This window comes from Panthera tigris, chromosome B1 (genome assembly GCF_018350195.1).
Source record: "Panthera tigris isolate Pti1 chromosome B1, P.tigris_Pti1_mat1.1, whole genome shotgun sequence".
NCBI classification, from domain to species: Eukaryota; Metazoa; Chordata; class Mammalia; order Carnivora; family Felidae; genus Panthera; species Panthera tigris.
Genome location: NC_056663.1, coordinates 46434565 through 46455579, shown reverse-complemented (window position 1 = coordinate 46455579; position 21015 = coordinate 46434565). Strand labels below are relative to the sequence as shown.

The following is a 21015-nucleotide window of genomic DNA, read 5'->3' as shown; positions in this document are numbered from 1 at the left end:
CAGAGCAGTAGAGAGTAGGGCTTTATTAGTTGCGATGAGAAGGAGCAAGAGTGATGCCATTTCTACGAGCACTGACGGGCGGGCAGCTTTGGCTCGGCTTGAAAGATAATCAACAGGGAGAGGGCAATACCTCTCTCTCTCCCCCATCACTCCTCTCTCCCCCCACCGCCCCTCCAGCCCCAGAATGAATAGAAAACAGACCAAGTTTTGCCAGAACCATTTTCTTTCTCTTTTTCTCTGGTACTTTTTTTTTTTCTTTTGAGACAAAGCCTTCCTTTCTTACTCTTTGGCTTGCTCTGTCATTTCCATGGTTTGTTCTTTATTTTCACAGCCATCCTACCTGACTTTCTTCTCTGAAAGGGAGGTAGGTGTTTGCCAAGAAATGATAGAGTGCCACTCCCCAGTTTAAAAGGGATCCAGAATCCAAGAAGGGAGGACCCAACTAGAAAGCAGTCAGGCTGAGAGAGGAAAATCAAGAGAGGAGGCATTGCTGCTAAAAGAAAACGGAATTTGCAGTGACAGGCAAGCCCAGAAAGAATAGATACATTCTTGAAAGGCATATATTGAAAATGAAAGAATACAGAAACGTATGAATGTACAGGGAAGAAAAAAATTAGGTTGAATATTTCCCAGCAATTTTGACAAAGGAGGAGATGTCGCGCTTATAACCCATGCACACCATGACTATGTCAAGCTCACTTTCTGATCAACACAGGGGCAAGAATGAAAAACCAGCCCAGAGAACAGAATTTGGTTCACAAAGAAAAAAAAGGGGGGACGTGGGCCTCGGACCCACAGGGTATCCCTGGTTCTATAACCTGTACCAATCTGCCAAAGCACACCGCTTACCAGCCCTGTTCCTTTTTCTACAAATGCAGATCATACAGTTTGAACTATATCAATTCCCTAATCCATTCTGAACATAAGAGTTGATGATTTTTACTTTCTTAATTTTGATACATATAATTTTAAAGTTTGTTTTTTTTTTACATTGAGAAAAGGAGAGAGAGCACGAAGAGGGGAGAGGCAGAGAGAGAGGGAGACAGAGAATCCCAAGCAGGCTCCGTGCTGTCAGCACAGAGCCCGATGCAGGGCTCGAACTCATGAACCATGAAATCACTAGCTGAGCTGAAATCAAGAGTCGGATGCTTAACCGACTGATCCACCCAGGCACCCCGAGAATTGATGACTTTTAATTCACCATTCACATGAAAATAATTGCCACAAAATATCTATGATGCTGTCATTCGTTTGCTGAATATGCACATGTTCCATTTCATGTTATTCTCCACTTATAGGATACCTACGAGAGGTATAGGGAGTGCCCCAAAGTCATCAGTCTGGGCCCTTCCACAGTAGGGAAAATGCATTTCAAAATGGGAGACTGAGGTAAACAACCTTTTGTGTCTGGGCTCTAATGAGCAAGAAGTGGCCGCACAGGGGCACACTGTCCCTCCGGTGTCCAGCATCATCCAATGTGAACGCTTGGTGTGCCTGTTTCCTTGCTTTGGGTTTGCCCTAAGAGCCCTTCTCCAGGAAAGCCTAAATTTCCTTGACATAGGGGTGCCTGGGTGGCTCAGTCAGTTGGGCGTCCGACTTCAGCTCAGGTCATCATCTCGCGGTCCGTGAGTTCGAGCCCCGCGTCAGGCTCCGTGCTGACCGCTCAGAGCCTGGAGCCTGTTTCGGATTCTGTGTCTCCCTCTCTCTGACCCTCCCCTGCTCACACTCTGTCTCGCTCTCTCTCTCAAAAATAAATAAACATTAAAAAAATAAATTTCCTTGACATAAGGAATACAAATAACCTACTTTATGGAAAGTTTCTAACACGGTGACCAGAAAAGGTTGGTTTTCAATCAGTGTCACTTTTTGCAGTTTTCACTAATAGCAAATTAGGATGGCATGGGTCGATACAATTTACTGTCTTTACATCTTCTTTGGTGAATATATTCAACTTCAGTGAATGGCATGTCCTGCCTACCTCTTTACCCTCAAGCTTAACCTTCCAAAAGTAGTCTAACTATGGAACGAGAATGGTTTAAATTGAGAATCAGCAAAATTGTATTCTGTTAAAAAACCAGAGAGCAAATAGTTTAGGCCATATAGGGTCTGTTGTAATTACTCAGCACCATTTGGCTCTGCTTCTGCAGTGAGAATCAGCCAGAGAAAATACGTGCATCACAGCTAGGCCGACTTGTCTAACGAACTTCATTTATAAAAACAGGCAACCTAACGGAGTTTGCTCACCTCTTATTTAAGTAAATCTGCTCTCATTTAGTAAAACTTCTACAGGATCCTGTCGCTTCAGTCAGAGTGACACCTGGAGATGAGGCTTCTCAGCTCCATCAGCTCAGCAACCAAGTTTGAGGGGAGCGTGAGGGGGCAGACACAGCATAGAATCTTTTTCTGCAGACTGGTTGGTTCCAGCAGAAAGGCCACCAACATATTCACAGAAGCAGAATAAAGAAAAGACTACTGAAAATCACCTTGTACCATGTTATTAGCTCATTCTCAGTTTGCAGAAATTGTCAAGTTCCTTTTAGGTTTTCATTATTATACCAAAAAATATATCTCCTCCTACATGGGAAGAAATCTACATGACAGAGAGGAACGGGATTTTCAGATGTCATTTGTCACAACTTCCTGCTGCATAATCCCAAGTCACTGGCCTCTCTTAGGGTTGCAAACAATATAGCGTGGAACTGATCATTAAAGTGTGTTAAAACACAAAAATCTGACATTGTCAATATGTGCCAGTATTACTGAGAGCTGTCCCATAGCACACAGACTTTCTGTTCGAGAATTCACCGTCCTTGATCTTGTGACAGCACTTTTTACCTGACTCTCCCCCTCCTTTCAACTTCCAGAAGTATTGAAAAGCTAGCAAAGCAGTCGCCCTCAAATCATGAAAGAAAAGTTTTCAAAGGGAGGGGAGGGAGACATTCGCTTTTATTTTATTGCCAGTGAAAATGCTCTTGTACCCTCCTTTTGCTAAAATGCAAATGTCACTGATGATAATCTGCCTTTTTGCCAAACAAGTTTCTACTTTGATCTGAATGGGGGGTGGGGGGGAAGACTGGGAATATAAAGCGAAAGGCTTAGCAATCGCCGAGAATGGGAGAAATGTCAGTAGTGTGTGCTATGAGGCAGCAACACAGGTGGCCTTGCGACTTGCCTGGCATACGGATCACGCTAAATAAGCCACACCGCCGAGCAAAGAATGTCAGAGATAAAAGTTGCAATTACAGATTCTGTGAGCAAACTTTGACGATTACTCAGGGTCCATACTCGCTGCATTTCAAAGCTGAGGTGGCACATTTGTTCTCTACGTTCAGCTGCAGTAACCCTGTGCTTCAGGGCTCTTGGCCCCCTGGGATTGCTAGGTGGGTAGCGCGGCGAAATGGAGAATTGGTCACAGGAAAGGAAGTAGACGGTGGGCAGAATCGCTGAACAGATGCCGAACAGATTAGGAACGGAAACTAGCTGCTTCAGCCAGAAGTATCCTCCTGTGTCTAAACTTCAGTAGCACTTTGTATTGTCACAACGCTTTTTAAAAATTTTTTTTAAAAATATTAGACAGTGAGCAAGAGCATACACAAGTGGGGGAGGGGCAGAGAGAGAGGGAGAGGGAGACAGAGAATCCGAAGCAGGCTCTGCGTGGGGCTCAAACCCACGAACCATGACATCATGACCTGAACCAAAATCAGATGCTCAACCGACTGAGCCACCCAGATACCCCTGTAACGACACTTTTTTTTTTTTTTTTTTTTTTATAAGTTACAGTTAAACCCACCAAGACCATACTCTCTACTTAGGGGAAACTCAGTAATCCTTCCTTGAATGAAGGACATGAACTTCTTCATCGGATACTAACTATACTTGACCTCAAAAACTTCCTTCCTAATGAACAGACTTGACAGGAATAAGAATGGGTCTCAAAGGAAGACAGTTTGCACGGCTGATGTGAGGGAGGATTCCTGTCTTTTCCCTCAGCTCTGCCACAGTAGCTGAAATTCTACCATTAGATCATTCGTCTTTAAGGCCTCATGATTTTCATATCCAGAAACTCTTGTGAAAACATAGCCAGCTTGACCATGTTGCTATGGGAACAGATGCTGGATAAAGTGCAGGAGACACGAGAGTGTGAGCGGAGGGGAGGCAGGCGAGATGGAAGAAAGGGTGCTAAGATGGAGAGAAGCACATAATTACACCTTATTAACGGTTTTTCATAGTAGTACACAGCTGAATCTTGAACAACACAGTTGAACCCTTGAACTGCGCAGGCCTGCTTATATAGGATTTTTTTCAGTAAATACAGTCTAGCGCTATGAATGTATTTTCTCTTCCTTAGGATTTTCTTAATAACGTTTTCTTTTCTCTAGCTGACTTCATTATAAGAATAATCTAATGAACGTTAACATTCAAAGTATGTGTTAACTCACTGTTTATATGTTATCAGTAAGGCTTCTCGTCTACCATAGGCTATTGGTAGTTGAGTTTTAGGGGAGTCAAAAGTTATACTGGATTTTCGACTGTGGGGGGGGGCGACCAACTCCCCACATTTCTCAAGGGTCAACTAAAACATATTTCTCATGCAGAGGTTAGAATAGTTCATCTGGAATGTTAACGTTCATGGGTGACGGTGTAGCAATTGTGAGCAAATGAAATTCCTCAAACCTCATGGCTGATAAGCAGTGCTGTATAACTAGTTTTTCCACCAGGACATCTAATGAGAAACAGAATCTTCTCATATTGAGGTCATCTCCTTTTATTCCTCTGTCCACTCGTTTAATTGGACGCACAGGAACAGTGAAATGGCCAGAGGGCAGTGAAAAAGGACAGACGAAGGTCGCAAAGCAGCTTCCTAATCTATCTTGAAATAACTGTCGAGAATTCACTACAAGTAGAACGGTCACAGTGCCAGCTGCCACTTGGGGTGAGGGGAGAAGAGAACAAAATCCATATGGGATGCCTGCTTCACAGGCAGGCCACTGAGGATGGCCACGCAGTGACCACTGAGACTAGATGTTCTCATTCCTGTGGTTTGGGATTTACCTTGATGAAACCAAACTCAGCTTTCTTGGTTCTGCAGGCTAGAGGCCAGCAAACACATCGTGACCTTCGAGTAATAAAAATGGATGTGAGGGGCGCCTGGGTGGCTCAGTCGGTTAAGTACCCACCTCTTGAGACCCACTCAGGTTATGGTCTCACGGTCATGAGATCGAGCCCAGCATCAGGTTCTGCACTGAGCATGGAGCCTGAGATTCTCTGTGTCCCTCTGCCCCTCCCTTGTGTGCATGCTCTCTCTCTCAAAAAAAAATTTAAAAATAATGAAAATAAATGGATGTGAGGCTGTCATTTCCAAAAAAATCACCTGTAGGACTCTTCCAAGGAAAGTGAATATATAGGGGGATAGCATTACACAGGTCCTTGGAGGCAAGAGATGGTGAGCCAAATCAGACTTTTCTGATTCTGGCCCAGAAGACTTCTGCAGGGTCTGAAATGTGAATAGCCCTTACAGTGAAGCCAGAAGGACCCAACACAGCAAAGTGGTGGATGTTTGGGCTTCATTCCACGGAGGTCAATGACTCATGAAGATACCCACTAATATGAAGCTGAAGCAGACAACCTGGGACCAGTGTAGCCATGAATAAGCTGTATATGGTTTATAAGTGGCAGGTGTTCATCCTAAAGGCAATATGGAAAAGAAGCTTCTCAGGTCCCTTCCAGAGAACCAAAGCCATGCTCCCTCTAGCCCCAGGGGTTGGTGATAAGGGCATTGCATTCCTTCTTAGGCAAGTGGCAAGTTTGTGCTGGTGCCCTGAAGGAATAGGCTCTCCTGCTTTATGCTAATAGAGTTTTCAGAAAAGATGACCATGCCAAGGCCCCTTTATAGCCTCAATAATCCAGTTCATAAGAGCGGTCTCAAACAGCACTGAAAAAGCTTGGCAGCATCAGTATGCCTGAAGATGATGTTTTCATCATTTGAGAAAATTAAATTCTACAAAGAATTTTAACCCAATTCATTAGAGTATCCTTTAGGGATTAACTGTTTCTTTTCAATGATTTGTGAGGCGTCATCGAAACACATATTGAGTATTACCATAAAGAGAGAAGTGTAAATATTTCACTCTTCCCTCATCCGGCATTAGCGCAGTGGTCTTTCCTCTCGAAACAAATGGTGGTCATTCTCCTTCACCCTCAGGATGCTTAAAATGGCTCAGGGTTATCGAGTGCGGAAAATCAGTTTAAATGAGACCCATTTTTCCTTGATATATCCCAATGTAAAGAAAACTAGAAATTTGATTTGGTAGTTTTCATGGCCTTTCACTTCCAAACATGACACACTGTCATAGACAATTTCATCCTGTCAGGAATGAAACTGGAGAATCAAAACCAGGGTCTGCAACTGCCCTGATTCTCGTTGGGCAGCTCACTGGTGGCCCCGAGAGCTCCAGGTCTTTAAATGTTTGGCAAAGAAGGGAAGAAAGATCCTTGCCATTCCCCCTTCAAGAACCAGGTAACAGAACTGGCAGAAGGAAACCCCAAGAGGAATTTCAGAATTTCATCATCAGATTAATGGCCCTAAAAGAATTGATGCACCAGCCTGAGGGCAAGACAGAGTGGAACTCAGCATGTTGGTTTGTTGGTTTTAATTGCCTGTATCCTGTCCTCGTGGGTTTCCCATGACAATTTCCCTTTTTTTTGAAGGCACAGGGGGCAATAGACAGAGGTTTCATCATGGCGTCCATCTTTTACTTATTCTTGGAAAAGGAAACACCCACCTGCTTTATCCTGAAAGCTGCTTTGCTGTTTGTTGAGTACCCACTGAGGCTGAAGTTTGGGGATGAGAGCTCGATAGATGAGACAAATGCTTGTGTGGTGCCCAATTACTGCTGTTCAGTGTGAATGGCTTTGCTATTTGCATTGAAAGAACCATATGGAGGGTTGGTTTTGGTCACATAAGAGGCTTTCATTAAATGAGACAATTAGGATGATAGCATTGTTATTAATATTTTTTCATTAGGACTGTGTTCCAATTCCCTCCTTGTCACTAGCAGTAGGATTCTACGCTGTTCCTGTAATGATGGCTCCCAATTTATTATAGGCAGCTTAACTTAGTTTTCACTTTTTGTACTACAAGCCCACTTGGAAAGAAGATAGATTTATTTTTAAAGGTTTTTTTTTTTTTTTTAAGTTTATTTCTTTTGAGAGAGAGTGAGCAAGCGAGTGCGGGGCAGGGGGGAGTTGCAGGGGTGGAGAGAAAGGGAGAGAGAGAGAATCCCAAGCAGGCTCCATACCATCAGCAGAGAACCCAACGTGGGGCCCGAACCCATGAACCATGAGATCATGACCTGAGCCGAAACCAAGAGTTGGGCATTTAACCGACTGAGCCATCCAGGCACCCCGATATTTTTAAAATAGGCTTTTTAAAAGCTAAAAACCTTCAGTTGACTTAGGTGTAAATGGCAAGTTTGTAGAATATAAACATATTTGGTGCCCTCTTGTTACAGGTGCATTTGCCCCCTTCTGCTTAAAAAGGTGTTGGGTGAAATCCTAAATTCTGAATGCATTTACGGCATGCACCTGGTATGAGATGTCTTCTGTGCTAAAGACATTAAGTGGCAGCAGCTCTAATGTGGTCCCCAACTATATTTCAGTAGGAAATCCATTCACAAGAAGAGCTTACAGCTTGCAGATAGGTAGATCGGCCCCATGGTAGCAGGATTCTGAGAAACTGAAAGTTTGTCATCTGCAGTTCAGAATGAAAGGGCCACACACAGACAGAAGAACACCGAGCCAGGCCAACCCCAGCATCAGTACAGTTTGCCCTTCAGTGCGTTTCCCCAGGGCTAAGATTGAGCCTCAGACCCTCACCTCCCTCTATTACTGTTATCTCTTTGCTAACTGATTGAAGATTTAGAGGTTACTATTCCCAAAGACATTTACATTTGAATGCTGCTTTCAAGTACTTTTATTTATTCTCTAAATTCATACCAAGTGGATGCCTAGCCACTTTTCCTTTTCAAAAAACTAGCCCAAGTTATAATAGTATATAAAGACATTGGAGGGCAGAATTTTAGCAGGGGCCCTTAAATCTTCCCCAAAAGAAGAAAACAGAAGGCACGAGTCACTATTTCCAGAAATCCTCAAATTTAACCTAATTTCCATTATTAGTTTAACATGGTCATGAGTTTGAAGATGTGTTTTGAAAACTGGGATTCTGTGTAAAAATTCAGTTTTTGACTATATACATCAATCACTATGGGTCGGCCTGTGTCTAGCTAGTGAAATTGCTAAGATAGATTCATGCTCCCAATTCTCTCCTGGCTTCCACATAAAGCATGGGATTCTAATTGGGGATAAGGGATGGGAACAGCAAAGTCTTAGAAAGATGAAATTAATCATGGTAATAAACTAACTGCCCCCCACCAACCAGGAACTCAGGTAAATAGTAGGCATATAGGCTCAACAAAACAAAATTGAATTTCATAAGCCATTACTACTCAATGAACTTACATGGATAAACTTATCCGGCTGTCTCAGCATGAGTTTTTTATAGTTTCTCTCTGCTCTTTTCGGTGGGAGTTACAACAGAAAAGATAAAGTCATTGAATCTACAAGGCTTAGGACAAATGAACTGACCTGAAGACATAGAAAGATTCTAAAGTAAATTCCTAAAATTTAGAGAGTAATCTCACCTGCATAGTATGCAGCATCTTTAGGACACCACAAAAAAAATTTTTTTTTAATTTTTTTTCAAAATTACCTCAGTCTATCAAAATTCAAAAAGGCTACCACAAAAGGTCACCCAAAGTTCAGAGCATAAAAAAGTAACAATTGGAAACATCTGAGACCAGCATAATAAACGTTCACTTCTGTAAACAGTTTTCAAAGAGAAAGTAGAAACATTGTTTTATTTTGAGGCATCCACCTAAATTCAGGGCTACCACTTTACTACTTTTGCTAAATATTCTGGTTTCAAAGACACTCACAAAATTACTTAATACCAACTGTTGCTATGAGCTCTGTTCTCTGGTATTAATATTATTCCCTGAATTGTGTGTGAATTTACCTACTGGTGTCCAAATGTACCACCATTATGAAGACAAATGGGTCACACAGACTGGGATCCGAATAATTGCAAAAGGGCAGTATGGAAAAAACCCAATAGATGCATGGTATACCAACTTTCAAAACAAAACAAACGGAAAAAAAAAAAAAACAGTGCGTTTGCACATATGTAAATAGTTAAAATAACCCGCCTATCTTTGAGAAACAGCCTACTGCATTGGGACTTTAGGGTCTTTTATATACTAACTGTTCCCGGTGTAGACCGGGAAATGCCTACCCTACAAATCAGGACATGTGAGAACAAAATGGCCGGCAGGAGTCCTTCTCCAGCTCTGCCCCTCGTCCTCTAGGCAGGTAGAACACCTTCCCACTCCCACCCCCACCACAGATCCATGGAAATTTTTAATATTGTTTTAGGACAAAGATTTATCCCAACCTCCAAAACACATTCTGCATGCCTCTCCCAAAATTTCATTATTGCATTTTTATAGCCGGGTCTTCCTGGCAGGTCTTAAAATGTCAAAGGTCCCTGAACATTTACTGAGCACAAAGCTCTCAAAGTGCTTGAGGCAGGATGTGTGACTTGTGGTTTCAATGACTTTGGCATTCTGGATGCTTATTTTCAAATGCAGCACAAAACAAAAACTTCAGTCCCATCTTCTCTCAAAGAGCTACTGGAAATCTAGCTTATGGTGTGAAACATAGGACAGGGATCAGCACTATGGCCTAACGGCCAAATTTGGCCCACCACCTGCTTGCCTATAGCCCAGGAGCTAGAATGGTTTCAGGATTTTGAAATGGTCAGGAAAAAATTTTTTTAAAAATCAGAAGAAGAGGAATATTGTGTGATATGTGAAAACTGCAGGACATTCACATTTTAGGGTCTCTCGAAAAAGTTTTATTGCAACACAGCCATGCTCATTCATATGTATTGTCTGTGGCTGCTTTCACACCACCATAGTAAAGTCGGGTAGCTGCTTTAGGGACCATGTGTGGCCCCTAAAGTCAAAAAGATTTACCATCTGGTATTTACAGAAACATTGGTCAACCCCTGGTATCGAATAAAGCTTAATTTGGGGGTGATAGGATCACAAGATTCTAGTCTGTCCCACAGGACACTGGTCCATTGTTTTTCAAGGGAAACTACAAACTATAAGCCCTCAATAGAATGATAAAAAATCTGTCCTTTTGTTGTTGTTCTTGCTGTTCTTTCTCTTTTTGAAACAACATTGGAGAGAAATTTACCCGTTCCGGAAACAAGTGTATGTTTGTGGTCATCAGTCTCAAAAAGGACATGGGAAGAGTTTGTCACACAAGCCCGCACAAGAGTTCACTCACACCTAGTCTCTCAGTTTGCCTTCTTCTCCGCTAGAACTCCAGTTCATGTTCTGCCTGAATGTTGGAAGGGGTGTACCAATTTACTTCCAGACCTGGAGATATGGCAGCTTTCTCTGCAAACACTGGCCCATGACCAGGTAGAAGGGACAGTATTCAAAACAAAGTTCTTAAGAGGAACTGGGATCCCTTTAACTACCCACACAGGGTTTGGTTTGCCATTTCTATTCGTGCAGAAATAACTATATTTGAAGAAGAAACCAGAGAGAATAGTTTTAAGCTGGCCTTCTCCCTTTCTCAATTAAGGATTCAGATGTAGTAGAAAGTATATATAGCACCCTGATAAAATAATGCCACGTGGCAACCAACTAGCTTTAAGCAGTCCCTTAAGATCTTTGAGTAGCCCTTTATTCACTCGGAATTACTGGATGTGTGTGTGGTGCTTGTAAATGGTAATGTGCCCTTAAAAGCTGGTCTTCTCTTCCAAGTGCTCTTAGCTACATGAGTCCACTTTGTGATTATATGCTGAATGTGGTGATAGAAAATTGTGCCATCCTCAAGACGGGCAATTCGTGGTTGACTCTCAAAAATCTGTTCAACTTATCAAAATTTCTCCAGAGGTGACATTTCTACCTGTGCTGTAAAAGTGCCTACGAAAAACTGTGACCTTTAATCTTTTGTGTTGTCTTAGTCTTCACCATAGCAAAGTCATTGTCCAAAAGGTTACCATTTGTTTTCACTGGAGATCTCTTGTCACCTGGAAAAAGCTCATAGCAATCAATTACTCAGACAATGGATATTGAGTAAACACCTGTCATCATATTAGGATAAGGACTGTTACAGAATCAGAAGATTATCAGCTATGATCCTCTCTCTTCAGGTGTCCGTAATCATGCTGGGTAGTCAAAACTCACATGAAATATATCAGCACTTTGTTCATATGAAAATTTAAGCACAGTGACAGAATTCAGAGAAGAAATAAAGCATTTTGAGCAGAGTAGAGAAGTGAACCAGGCATTGCAGGGGTGTAAGATTTTGATAAACAGAGAGTAAAGACAGGAAGTGGGTATTCCAAATGGAGAGAATCGATTGCAAGAAGCAAAGTATTACCTAAGTCAGTATTAATGGCTCAGAGGGCAAAGGAAGATTGAATAAAAATATATATTGCCATACCTAGGTGGGGCCAGACAGAGGAAGGCATCGAAAACAAGGAGAGTAATACCTGATCATTGAAAAAATAGAATGCAGGATATATTAGAAACTTTACAGGCATAAAGATCTACAAGGATTTTGCTGTGATTCAGGCAAAAAATGATAGAGCGTCAATTACATATACATAGCATGAATGTAGAGGAAGTGTGAGCTGATGTGTATGTCAAAAAGAAAGCAACAATATAAAGGGAAGAGTCAAAAATAAATGTCCCGGTGTGAGAGATTAGAAGGACATTTGTAATTACCAGGATACCTGTTATAGTTTAAAAGGGGCCCAATTCGGAGGCATGGAGAGGATACCAATTTCTGATGCATTGAGTTTGAGGAGGTGGAGAGATAGCTAATCCAGGCACTCTCAAGGTCATTTGGAGATCTGTAACTAGCTGACATTAACCTGTAAGATTGGAGGTGACAATTTAAACACTGTCTGCTTGGAGTTGATAACTACTCCACTTAGTATACGAGCTCACCTTGGAAGGAAAGAAGAAATCAAAGATAAAACCTTGACAGTCCTCTGTTTACCAAGAGATAAAGGGGTCAGATATTTTGGAAAATAGGAATGAGTTATGTCATTGTGTAAGTTAATGGACGAACTTTTTCAAGCAGGTGGTCAAGAGGGAAACACACACGCACGCACACACTCACACACACACACACACCCGTCCAGGGAGGTGAGGACCTGGGAGATAAGAAGGTCATTGGCAACATTCCACAGTTGAGCTTTCAGGTTCAGTGCCTCCAGACCTGCCATAGTGGAGCCTCCTATTCCTATTGTAGTAATATCCATTGCAATTCATTTTTAATTCCCTTATAGTGATTTTTATTTGTTCCTTTATTTCTATTTTCATTTTTTGTTATTCTTTTTGTTTCTTCAAATCTGTCTAGGAATTTATCTTATTTTGCTACACAAAGTAGTCCATCCGCTGTCATTTTGAACCTGTGGGAAGCTCGTCATCAGCACGATGGTGATCTTGACTCCCTGGCCTGTGCCCTTGAAGAGATTGGGCGGACACACACGAAACTCTCAAACATTACAGAATCCCAACTCGATGAAGCCGACTTCAACTACAGCAGGCAAAATGGACTCTAGTCCACTATCGTTCATGAGACAGTGACGGCCAGCTTCGGGACATTTGCTTTAAATGGGAAAGAGGCAGCTTTCGGCCCAGTGGCACTTGGGGAATTCAGCCTTCATTTACACTCAGTGAGAATCCCTGGTTGAAGAAACTGCATTTTATATAGGTGTAATATGTTAATAGGGAGAAGTACAAGCTCTCTTAAATATAAGAGGGCTCTACTGTCTCGTCTGAATCCACACTCGGGTTAACACTTTATGAACTTTCTCAGATTTGGAGTGGCGAGAATAAAAGTGAGGGCACAGCTAGATAAAAGGAACTGTGGAAAAAGATGAGCTACAATAAAGCTGGGAAGGCAGAGATTGAATAGTGCATGTTTTGAAACAGGTTTTTAATGATGTGCCCCAAAGGGCCAGCTGATTCTGGTACCAGATTGTCAGGGTTCTCTACCAACTGGCATCTGTGATGTCAGCAATCATTGTAACGTTGGCTTTTAGAAGTGAAACGGGGTTGCCAACCCATTTATTTGTAGGACTTCAATAACGTCGAGGAGGGCATTTAGAATTTAGAATCTGAGTACATCACACCAGCACCAGTTCCCCATTTATCCTAGCCACTTAGTGGAAACAAGACCAGAAGGTAAGATAGACCACAAACTAGTTCTTGCCATGACCACCTTCATACCTTCATTTTCTCCCAGAGACAAATCTACCCACATTTCCCCCCCCTCTTCCTTACCCATTACATAGGAGCGGTTTCAAGGAGCATAACTAAACTGCTCAATATGGAAACTTATGTCTTCTAAGTCAACGAAGCAGAGCTGTCTCTCTTCCCAGCTAAACCGCTCAAATTGCAGAGTGCTGTTAGAACACGACATATTACATGGATTTGGAGGGGAGGTCAAATCGAGCCCAAGGAAATACATGAACTACAGATGCCACACGCCTTTGAGAAGCTATCACTCTGGGATGGAGGATGAAGGTGTTGACTCAGTTGCCCAACATTGATATAAGGGGCTGAGGGGTTCTGCTACACTTTTCAATCCAGGTTCTTGAAACTTTCTAGTCTGTGTTATCACAAAACCTCCCCATAGGGCTATAGGGCATCCTCCTTTGCCTCTCCGAAAATCAGCAGATAGTCTTTGGTCTAAATGATAGGGGTCAGTAGACCTGAGGAATATGTCGACCACAATGTCGCAGAAACCACATGCGTTGTTCAGGAAGTTTCAACATCTGGTTGCTCAGCCTTACCAAGTAGGCTTTTTCTACAAGACCATTAACACAGGACTATTGCTTTCGGATTCTTTTTTGAAAAAAAGAAGCAATGGTATTGTGGAAAACTGAAGTCCACAGATAATTCGTGACCCCCCCCCATCTTAACATGACTCCATCTTTTACACTATTAAATCATTTTGATAAGCTGTCCTGGTAGACTAAAGATGAACAGATCTGTTTCTGCTCCGGTTGATGTTTTAATTAGCTGTCCACAATCAGGACAAGCAAGGTCAAGGACCTAGATCAACCTCAGGGCTGATCAGCTACTTAGAATTTGGCTTCATTAGAATAAAAATACGGAAATTAGGGACTATTTGGCAGTGGGATATGGTCATTAAAAAAAAAAAAAGTTTTTATAAGTCCCATGTAGGAAGAAAAAATGTAAATCCCCACCGAAGTAAAAAAGAACTAGAGATAGGTGGAATTTATGATACCATGGGTAAGGCATTAAGAACTCTTAAATGTGTTAGCCATTTTCTCTAACTAAAGTGTGGTATATACAGTCCCCTGTATTGGACGAAAGGCTTTGCTACATGAAATCCAAAAGCATCTTTCTTTTCTCAGGAACCAAAGGCATCTTATACACTACGAGCAAATCCTCTTAGAACTGCTGAGCATATTTTCAAAATACCATCTCTAGATAAGGAAAATGCCCTTTTACTAATGTCCTCTACTTGTTTATTCCTTCTGGGAAGCAACAGAGAGAAGGGCATGAGAGTGTAAATCATCTGACACCCTTGCTATCATTTCTGAAGGAGCAAGAAGTTGAAGTAGATGGTCCGTCACCCAAAATGAACTAGAGAGTTGATTGGCATGGTGGTATACAGAAAGAATCTGCATTGACTGTTGGATAATAACTTGCAGAAAACACCTTAGAGAGAACTTTTGTTAGTTTCCATCTTGGAGATGTTAATAGGGATTTAAAAATCATCCTGCCTTCCCCCCCTCCCCCCGCCTTTCCTTCTAATTGGCCTTATAATCGCTTTCTATATTCCATGCATTCAAACAGATTCTTTTTAGACCTGATACTTTTTATATATATTAAATGAAAATTTTTAATGTTTTCCCTAGAATCTAAATTATTTTAAGAAAAGAGATTATCATCAATCCCTCAATGTCTAGAATTTCCTCCTATGGACTTTTTTCTTTTCTTGGCCTGGGTTTTTTTTATAAATGCTCATGATCATCATACCATATTGAGTAACTAAGGATGTGAATGAGCATGATTCACCTCTGACTTCTTCCTAAGGTTCAAATCCATCTGTCAGTCCATTCTGCTCTCTCTTTTCCTTTCTCTTATTTCTGTTAGAATTCTGCATAGGATTTCTACAGAAATCTATGAAATTCTGTGGCTGTCACATGGCAGGATTGTATGGTATTTTACAATAGAATTCCAAAGAGAACCCACGTTCATGAGATTCACAGACACGGCTGGGGTGTGTCAGGGAGGAGTGGAAAATGCAGACCAGATAGACTTAACTGACACTGGAACTTGTGGTTACTCACTGTGACCTAAACCCTTGTTCTATTTTAACATTTTCCTATCACAACACAAACGCCGCCCCTCAAGAAACAGAGTCCCTGGTCAGTGCAAGTGCTTACCTCAGAAGTGTTATTGTCCCAGTGCAAAACGAGCCAAGAAATTAAAAGTGGGCTGTGATACCTGGTAGGTTACTTAGAATTTTCACAAGATATCCCACTTAAGGACACATCTGTCAGTCCTCAAAAGCATTTAAGTCTAACGGTCATGCTTTAAACAGGACTTCAAATTATGCCACCAAAAGGGTGTACTTCCCAGCTGCACCAGACTGCTGCATCATAAAGTTAATTTACAGTTTTTACAACATTGCTCGTGCAGTCTTACTGGTTTACATTAAAATCCTTTAAGCCAAAGGGAAGCTCACTCTATGGATTTCAATGCAAACTTCATTTACCCGTGCAGAAAGTCTCATAAAACTCAGATGTACGCCCACAAAAATTTTATTGGCCTTTTTGTAAGAGATGAATAGGAATTGACTCAGTTCTGTTTAAAGAGGAGAAATTTTTCTCCCTTTTTATTATTTTTATCTCCAGCTGCAGGTGTTATCCTTTGCCATGGTCCCTACATTTTTCTTTCAGTTGACTTTGAGAGGGGTTATTAAGTCAGATGACTAAAACCGGGTTCTCTTTGGATTAAAAAGTTCTGGATTTATTTTCCTTGACAAAAATTCTCCACATCGCAACTGATAAGCGAAGGCGGAATATTACAGTGGTGTACAGATCTTCCTTGACTTATGAGAGGGTTATGTCCCCATAAACCCATCGTAAGTTGAAAATATTATAACTCGAAAAAAACACTTAATACACCTAACCTGTCGAACACCATAGCTTAGCCTAGGGTAACTTCAATGTGCTCAGACCACTTCCGTTAGCCTTAGCCTACATTTGGGCAAAATCATCCAACACAGAGTCTAGTTTACAATGGAAGTGTTGAAAGTCTCATGTGATTAACTGAATACCGTACTGAAAGTGAACAACAGAATGGTTACCGGTGTATTGGTTGTTCACCCCTGCGATGGTGTGGCGGAGGGGGGCTGCGGCTGCCCATGCCCAAACATCATCAGAGAGTCCTCCCACATATGGCTAGCCCCAGAGAAGATCCAAATTCAGAGTTTCTAGTACAGTTCTACTGAATGCCTATCACCTTCGTACCATCGTAAAGTCAGAAGACAGTCAGTGGAACTGCCGTGAGTTGGGGACCATCTATAATTGGTTTTAGATAGTACTCTACACTTGCCAAACTTCTGGCAAATCTTTGAATTTCAAATGTTATAAAAATCTTTTAATGTGCTTGTTTTTCCTTTTCACCATTTTTGCTGCGATTTCTTAGTCCTTCCCCAAAGGTGTGGAATAGTAACTATCAGATGTGTTGAAGGTGAAGTTCCTCAGAGGTCTTTGTTCCAGATCTGTGAAAGTCACAGGAACCTGAAGTTGCTGAGAAATGTGCTTCTGTGGCCCATGGCATGGCCCATTTCCATTACTTTTTCTCATGAAACATTGCAGAGTTCTGAATCCTGGTACCTCCCATTGACCGGACTAGGGGTCACATCCATAGCAAATGGGAGAGTAAAATGTTGTCCTACAGATAGTGACAAAATTTTATGAGCCCTTCGGTGTTAGTTACCATAGCAGTGTATTTGAAAAATCGATGTTTTCGCCAAAAGCTGAACGGCCACCCTTCCCGCAGCTTCCACTGTTTTGTCTGCATAGAATTTTCCTGAACTACAAAGCAAAAATGTATTTTGTCAAATGTCACAAAGTGAAAATGTTGCTAATCTTAGATGTGTTACATATTTTGTGTTTTTACTTTCCACACTCTTTCAAAAGCTGCAGTTATAAAGCTGTTTGGCTGTATTGACAGCATGTGGTGTTTTTTGCAAAAGCAGTTCTAGGAGAGCCAGCGTCTACCACGGACTCCTCACATCCCCCTCCAGGGTCGTCAGCAAAAATCGAAATGGCAATTTGTGTGCTGTGTTTTTTCAAAAGACAAAAGGGGATGGAAATCAGACCTGGCCGTTAGTCACTAGTGTGTAGTACTGTGATCTGAAGTAGGAAATTTAACTCACATAGAATAATTGTGGTTTTTGAAGCAGCTACTTTGCTTTTTCCTTTTGCTGTGAAGATCATGGATTTGGAATGTCCTCATGAGGTGGGCCTAAGACGGTGACAGTGAACTGTGCGTCTTAGCGCCCACCCTCCATCTGAACCCAAAGATTAAAAAGTCAGTAAGCTTCATGTTTAGGCCTGAGCTTAACAATGTCCTCCTCCACCTTTAAGATTAAGTTGGACAGAGGATACATCCTCTTTTCCAAAAAGGTATAGCCCTGAATTACAAAATTGATCACTAAATTTCGTAAGGTAACTCTTTGCGTGAGTGGAAATGTGTCTCAACTACTTTTACAAAAGGCATGATTACAACAAAAATGTCCTTTTGCCTCAAATCTTTCTTAACCCCCAAGAGTATTTCACTATTGCAAGCATTACTTCCGTACAAATTCCAAAATTGGATAAATGCTACAAGTCCCTTAAAATTAAACAGATATGGAAGATAGACATTTAACTATGGTTCTTTTGAATCATGAGAATATCAGGAGGGAGTTTGTAAGCAGAATATCTTGCCTTATCACCTCCATTATTGAAACAGACATTACAATCAGAAAGAGATCTAATAATTCCAATATCCCTCATTAGCAAGCTCTGATGATGCCTGAAATAAGAGCACCCCTTATCAAGAGGCTTTTATCTAAGCCTTATCAGAATTAGCTAAAAATTTCAATCAGAAACACTCTCTACAGTCCAGCCTAGATTATGAAGGCCCTTCCCATTCAACACGTCTCAAGAAGATGAAAAAAATTCAGTGTGGGAATTTTCTGGTGAGGAAAACAATATTCTCCTTTCCCAAGTTGGAATCAAGACGGATCTTAAGATTTCCCGTTCTTCACAATTGTTTCTAATTGGTACACACAATGCGGTATGTGTTGACCTAGAAATATTGCAAATACAAGCAGTTAGAGGATTAACTGGTTGCTCCTTCTAACCCAGACTCAAAAAATATGAGTAATTGTTTACCACCATTTCTGTATGGAAGAATTTTAAAGCAGATTTCATTTTGTCCTGTTTATTTTGGGAAGGTGCGTGGGGGGGTGGTTTTTTCAAGTGATTCATATTTCAAACCCATACCACTCTCAACTTTCATTTGATGTGTTCAAAGCCAAAAAAACAAAAAAACAAAAAACAAAAAAAACAAAAAGCAGAACTGAACACTTAGTTTGACATGAAGCTGAAGGACTGAGCAAAGCCAGAGGAGAGTTTGAATAAAGCATGGCCTTGGCTTCATACCATACTTTCTGTGCCTTGTATTATCAATGTAAATTCTGAATGTTGTACAGTAAATACTGGATGGACTTCTTAGAAAAGACTGCACTGGCTTCTTTTTCAGCACATGTACATATCTATATATATATATACATATATATTTGGTAATGCCAAACAGCTGTGTTATATTGTACTGAACAAAATGGACCGTTTGGATGTTTTATGTAGAGTTTGCAAAAAAAAAACAAAAAAAACAAAAAAAACAAAACAAAAAAAAAACTGGATGGTTACAGACTTTTCGAGCTCAATGTACAGACGTAAATGGCCGCATATCAGTTATTTATGAATAAAGAGTCTTTTATTGACATTTTAGGATACTCCATGAGTGGAAATTTGAAATGCCAATAAGGACCCCCTATATACACCCTCCTGCCACATCCTAGCAGGAACAGAATGCCCTCCACATCAAGGACAATTTCCAGATACCTGTTAATATATTGAACCTAATTTCTCCTTCTGGCCTCAAGAATGAGACACCCAGAGGCTACTGGAAACAAAGATGAGACTATCTTCTACCTTTCTCAACCCACCCACCACGCACATACACATAAGTACCCTTCGGTTATAGTTTTACCAACTGTGAGAGAATCCAGCCCTACACCGTAATTGGGGTATCATTCATTCACTTTAGTCCTCAAAATGCTTGGGTTATTTTTTTATAGACAGTATAGAAATTCTCTGCCTCTCCATGGGAGAAAAAATGTTACCAAAACAAGTATGGCGTTGCACGTTTCAAATGCAGCTTCCCTGAATCTGTTCAAATGGTTTTAAAAATGCTGAGTGCTCCCAGGAATTTAATCATAACTACTTAGAGCCGATCAGAGTCAGACCCAGTTAAAACAGTATGATCTACTCAAAGATGATTTCTGGGCTATTTAAGTTAGATCGTTACAAATTAAAAGAGGTCAAAATTCCAAAATTTCCAAAATTCATATTTAAATGTTTATTCCTTTTTGAAAGAGAGAGCGAGCGTGCACGCGAGCAGGGCAAGGGCAGAGAGGGGGCTGGCGGGCAGAGGATCCCAAGCAGGCCCTATACTGACAGCAGAGAGCCCAACGTGGGGCTTGAACCCAGGAACCATGAGATCAGGATCTGAGCCGAAGTTGGATGCTTAACTTGACTGAGCCACCCAGGCACCGGTGAAAATCATCTTTAAACAAAATATAATCTGCATAGTAAGATAACAGCTTTTGGACCCCCCTACCCCTCAAATTAAGTTTGGAAAACTATGGCATTAAATGACACCACATTCTCTAGATTTCTGAAAACCATTAGGTGTATGATGGAGCTAATGTAAAGGGTGGGTCTCCAAAAGAGGAGTATATGCAACATTTTCTAAACATTTTGGACCACGTCATTCTTTTCATGGATCATCTTATAGGACTAGTAGGGATGGGTAGGAATATCCACAAAGTGGCTGTGAGTCATTCCAGTGCTTTAAAGCTAATTAAAATATATTTAAGTTACTGGTGGAAGGAGAATTAATTTCGTTAACTAGGTAAATCAGTAGGATTAGGCCGAACCAAGCCAAAACTTTCAGAACTATTTGCTGGCATGCTTGTTTATTTTTGTTTTTGTTTTAGAGGGAGAGAAAGAAAGCACAAGCAGGGAAGAGGGGCAGAGTGAGAGAGAGAGAGAATCTTCAGCAGGCTCCTTGCTCAGCACGGATCCTGAAGTGGGGCTCGATCCCAGGAACTGTGAGATTATGACCTGAGCTGAAATCAAGAGTCAGACACTCAACCAACTGAGCCACCCAGGTGCCCCTAGAACTTTTTTTTTTTTTAAGGTTTATTCATTTTTGAGAGACCTAGAGAGACAGAGAGTGAGCAGAGAGAGGGAGACCTAGAATGCGAAGCAGGCTCCAGGCTCTGAGCTGTCAGCACAGAGCCCAGTATGGGGCTTGAACCCCAAAACCCTGAGATCATGACCTGAGCTGAAGTCGGACGTTTACCTAACTGAGCCACCCAGGTGCCCTACAACTATTTTAATAGAGCAAACAAGTCCAATCTGAGTTGGTCAGGTGGAAGAATGCTGTGGCCAGCAGAGAGATTCAGATAAAACTACCTCATTTTCACAAAAATGGAAACTATCAGCTTGAGTCTGTAATTAGCTGTTCAAAATCCTTTTTTTTT

At 41.3% G+C, this 21015-nt stretch overlaps 1 protein-coding gene across 6 annotated transcripts in view; it reads left to right on the top strand.

Annotated features, from left to right (window-relative positions):
- UNC5D (unc-5 netrin receptor D) overlaps positions 1-13067 on the top strand; it is a 547698-nt gene extending 534631 nt beyond the window's left edge. For all 6 annotated transcript variants that reach the window (XM_042983507.1, XM_042983506.1, XM_042983509.1 and 3 more), the window contains one exon: positions 12505-13067. In XM_042983507.1, coding sequence (XP_042839441.1) covers positions 12505-12709 — 205 coding nt within the window. In that variant the 3' untranslated portion in view covers positions 12710-13067. The remainder of the gene's footprint in view (positions 1-12504) is intronic.
- The last annotated feature ends 7948 nt before the right edge of the window (positions 13068-21015 follow it).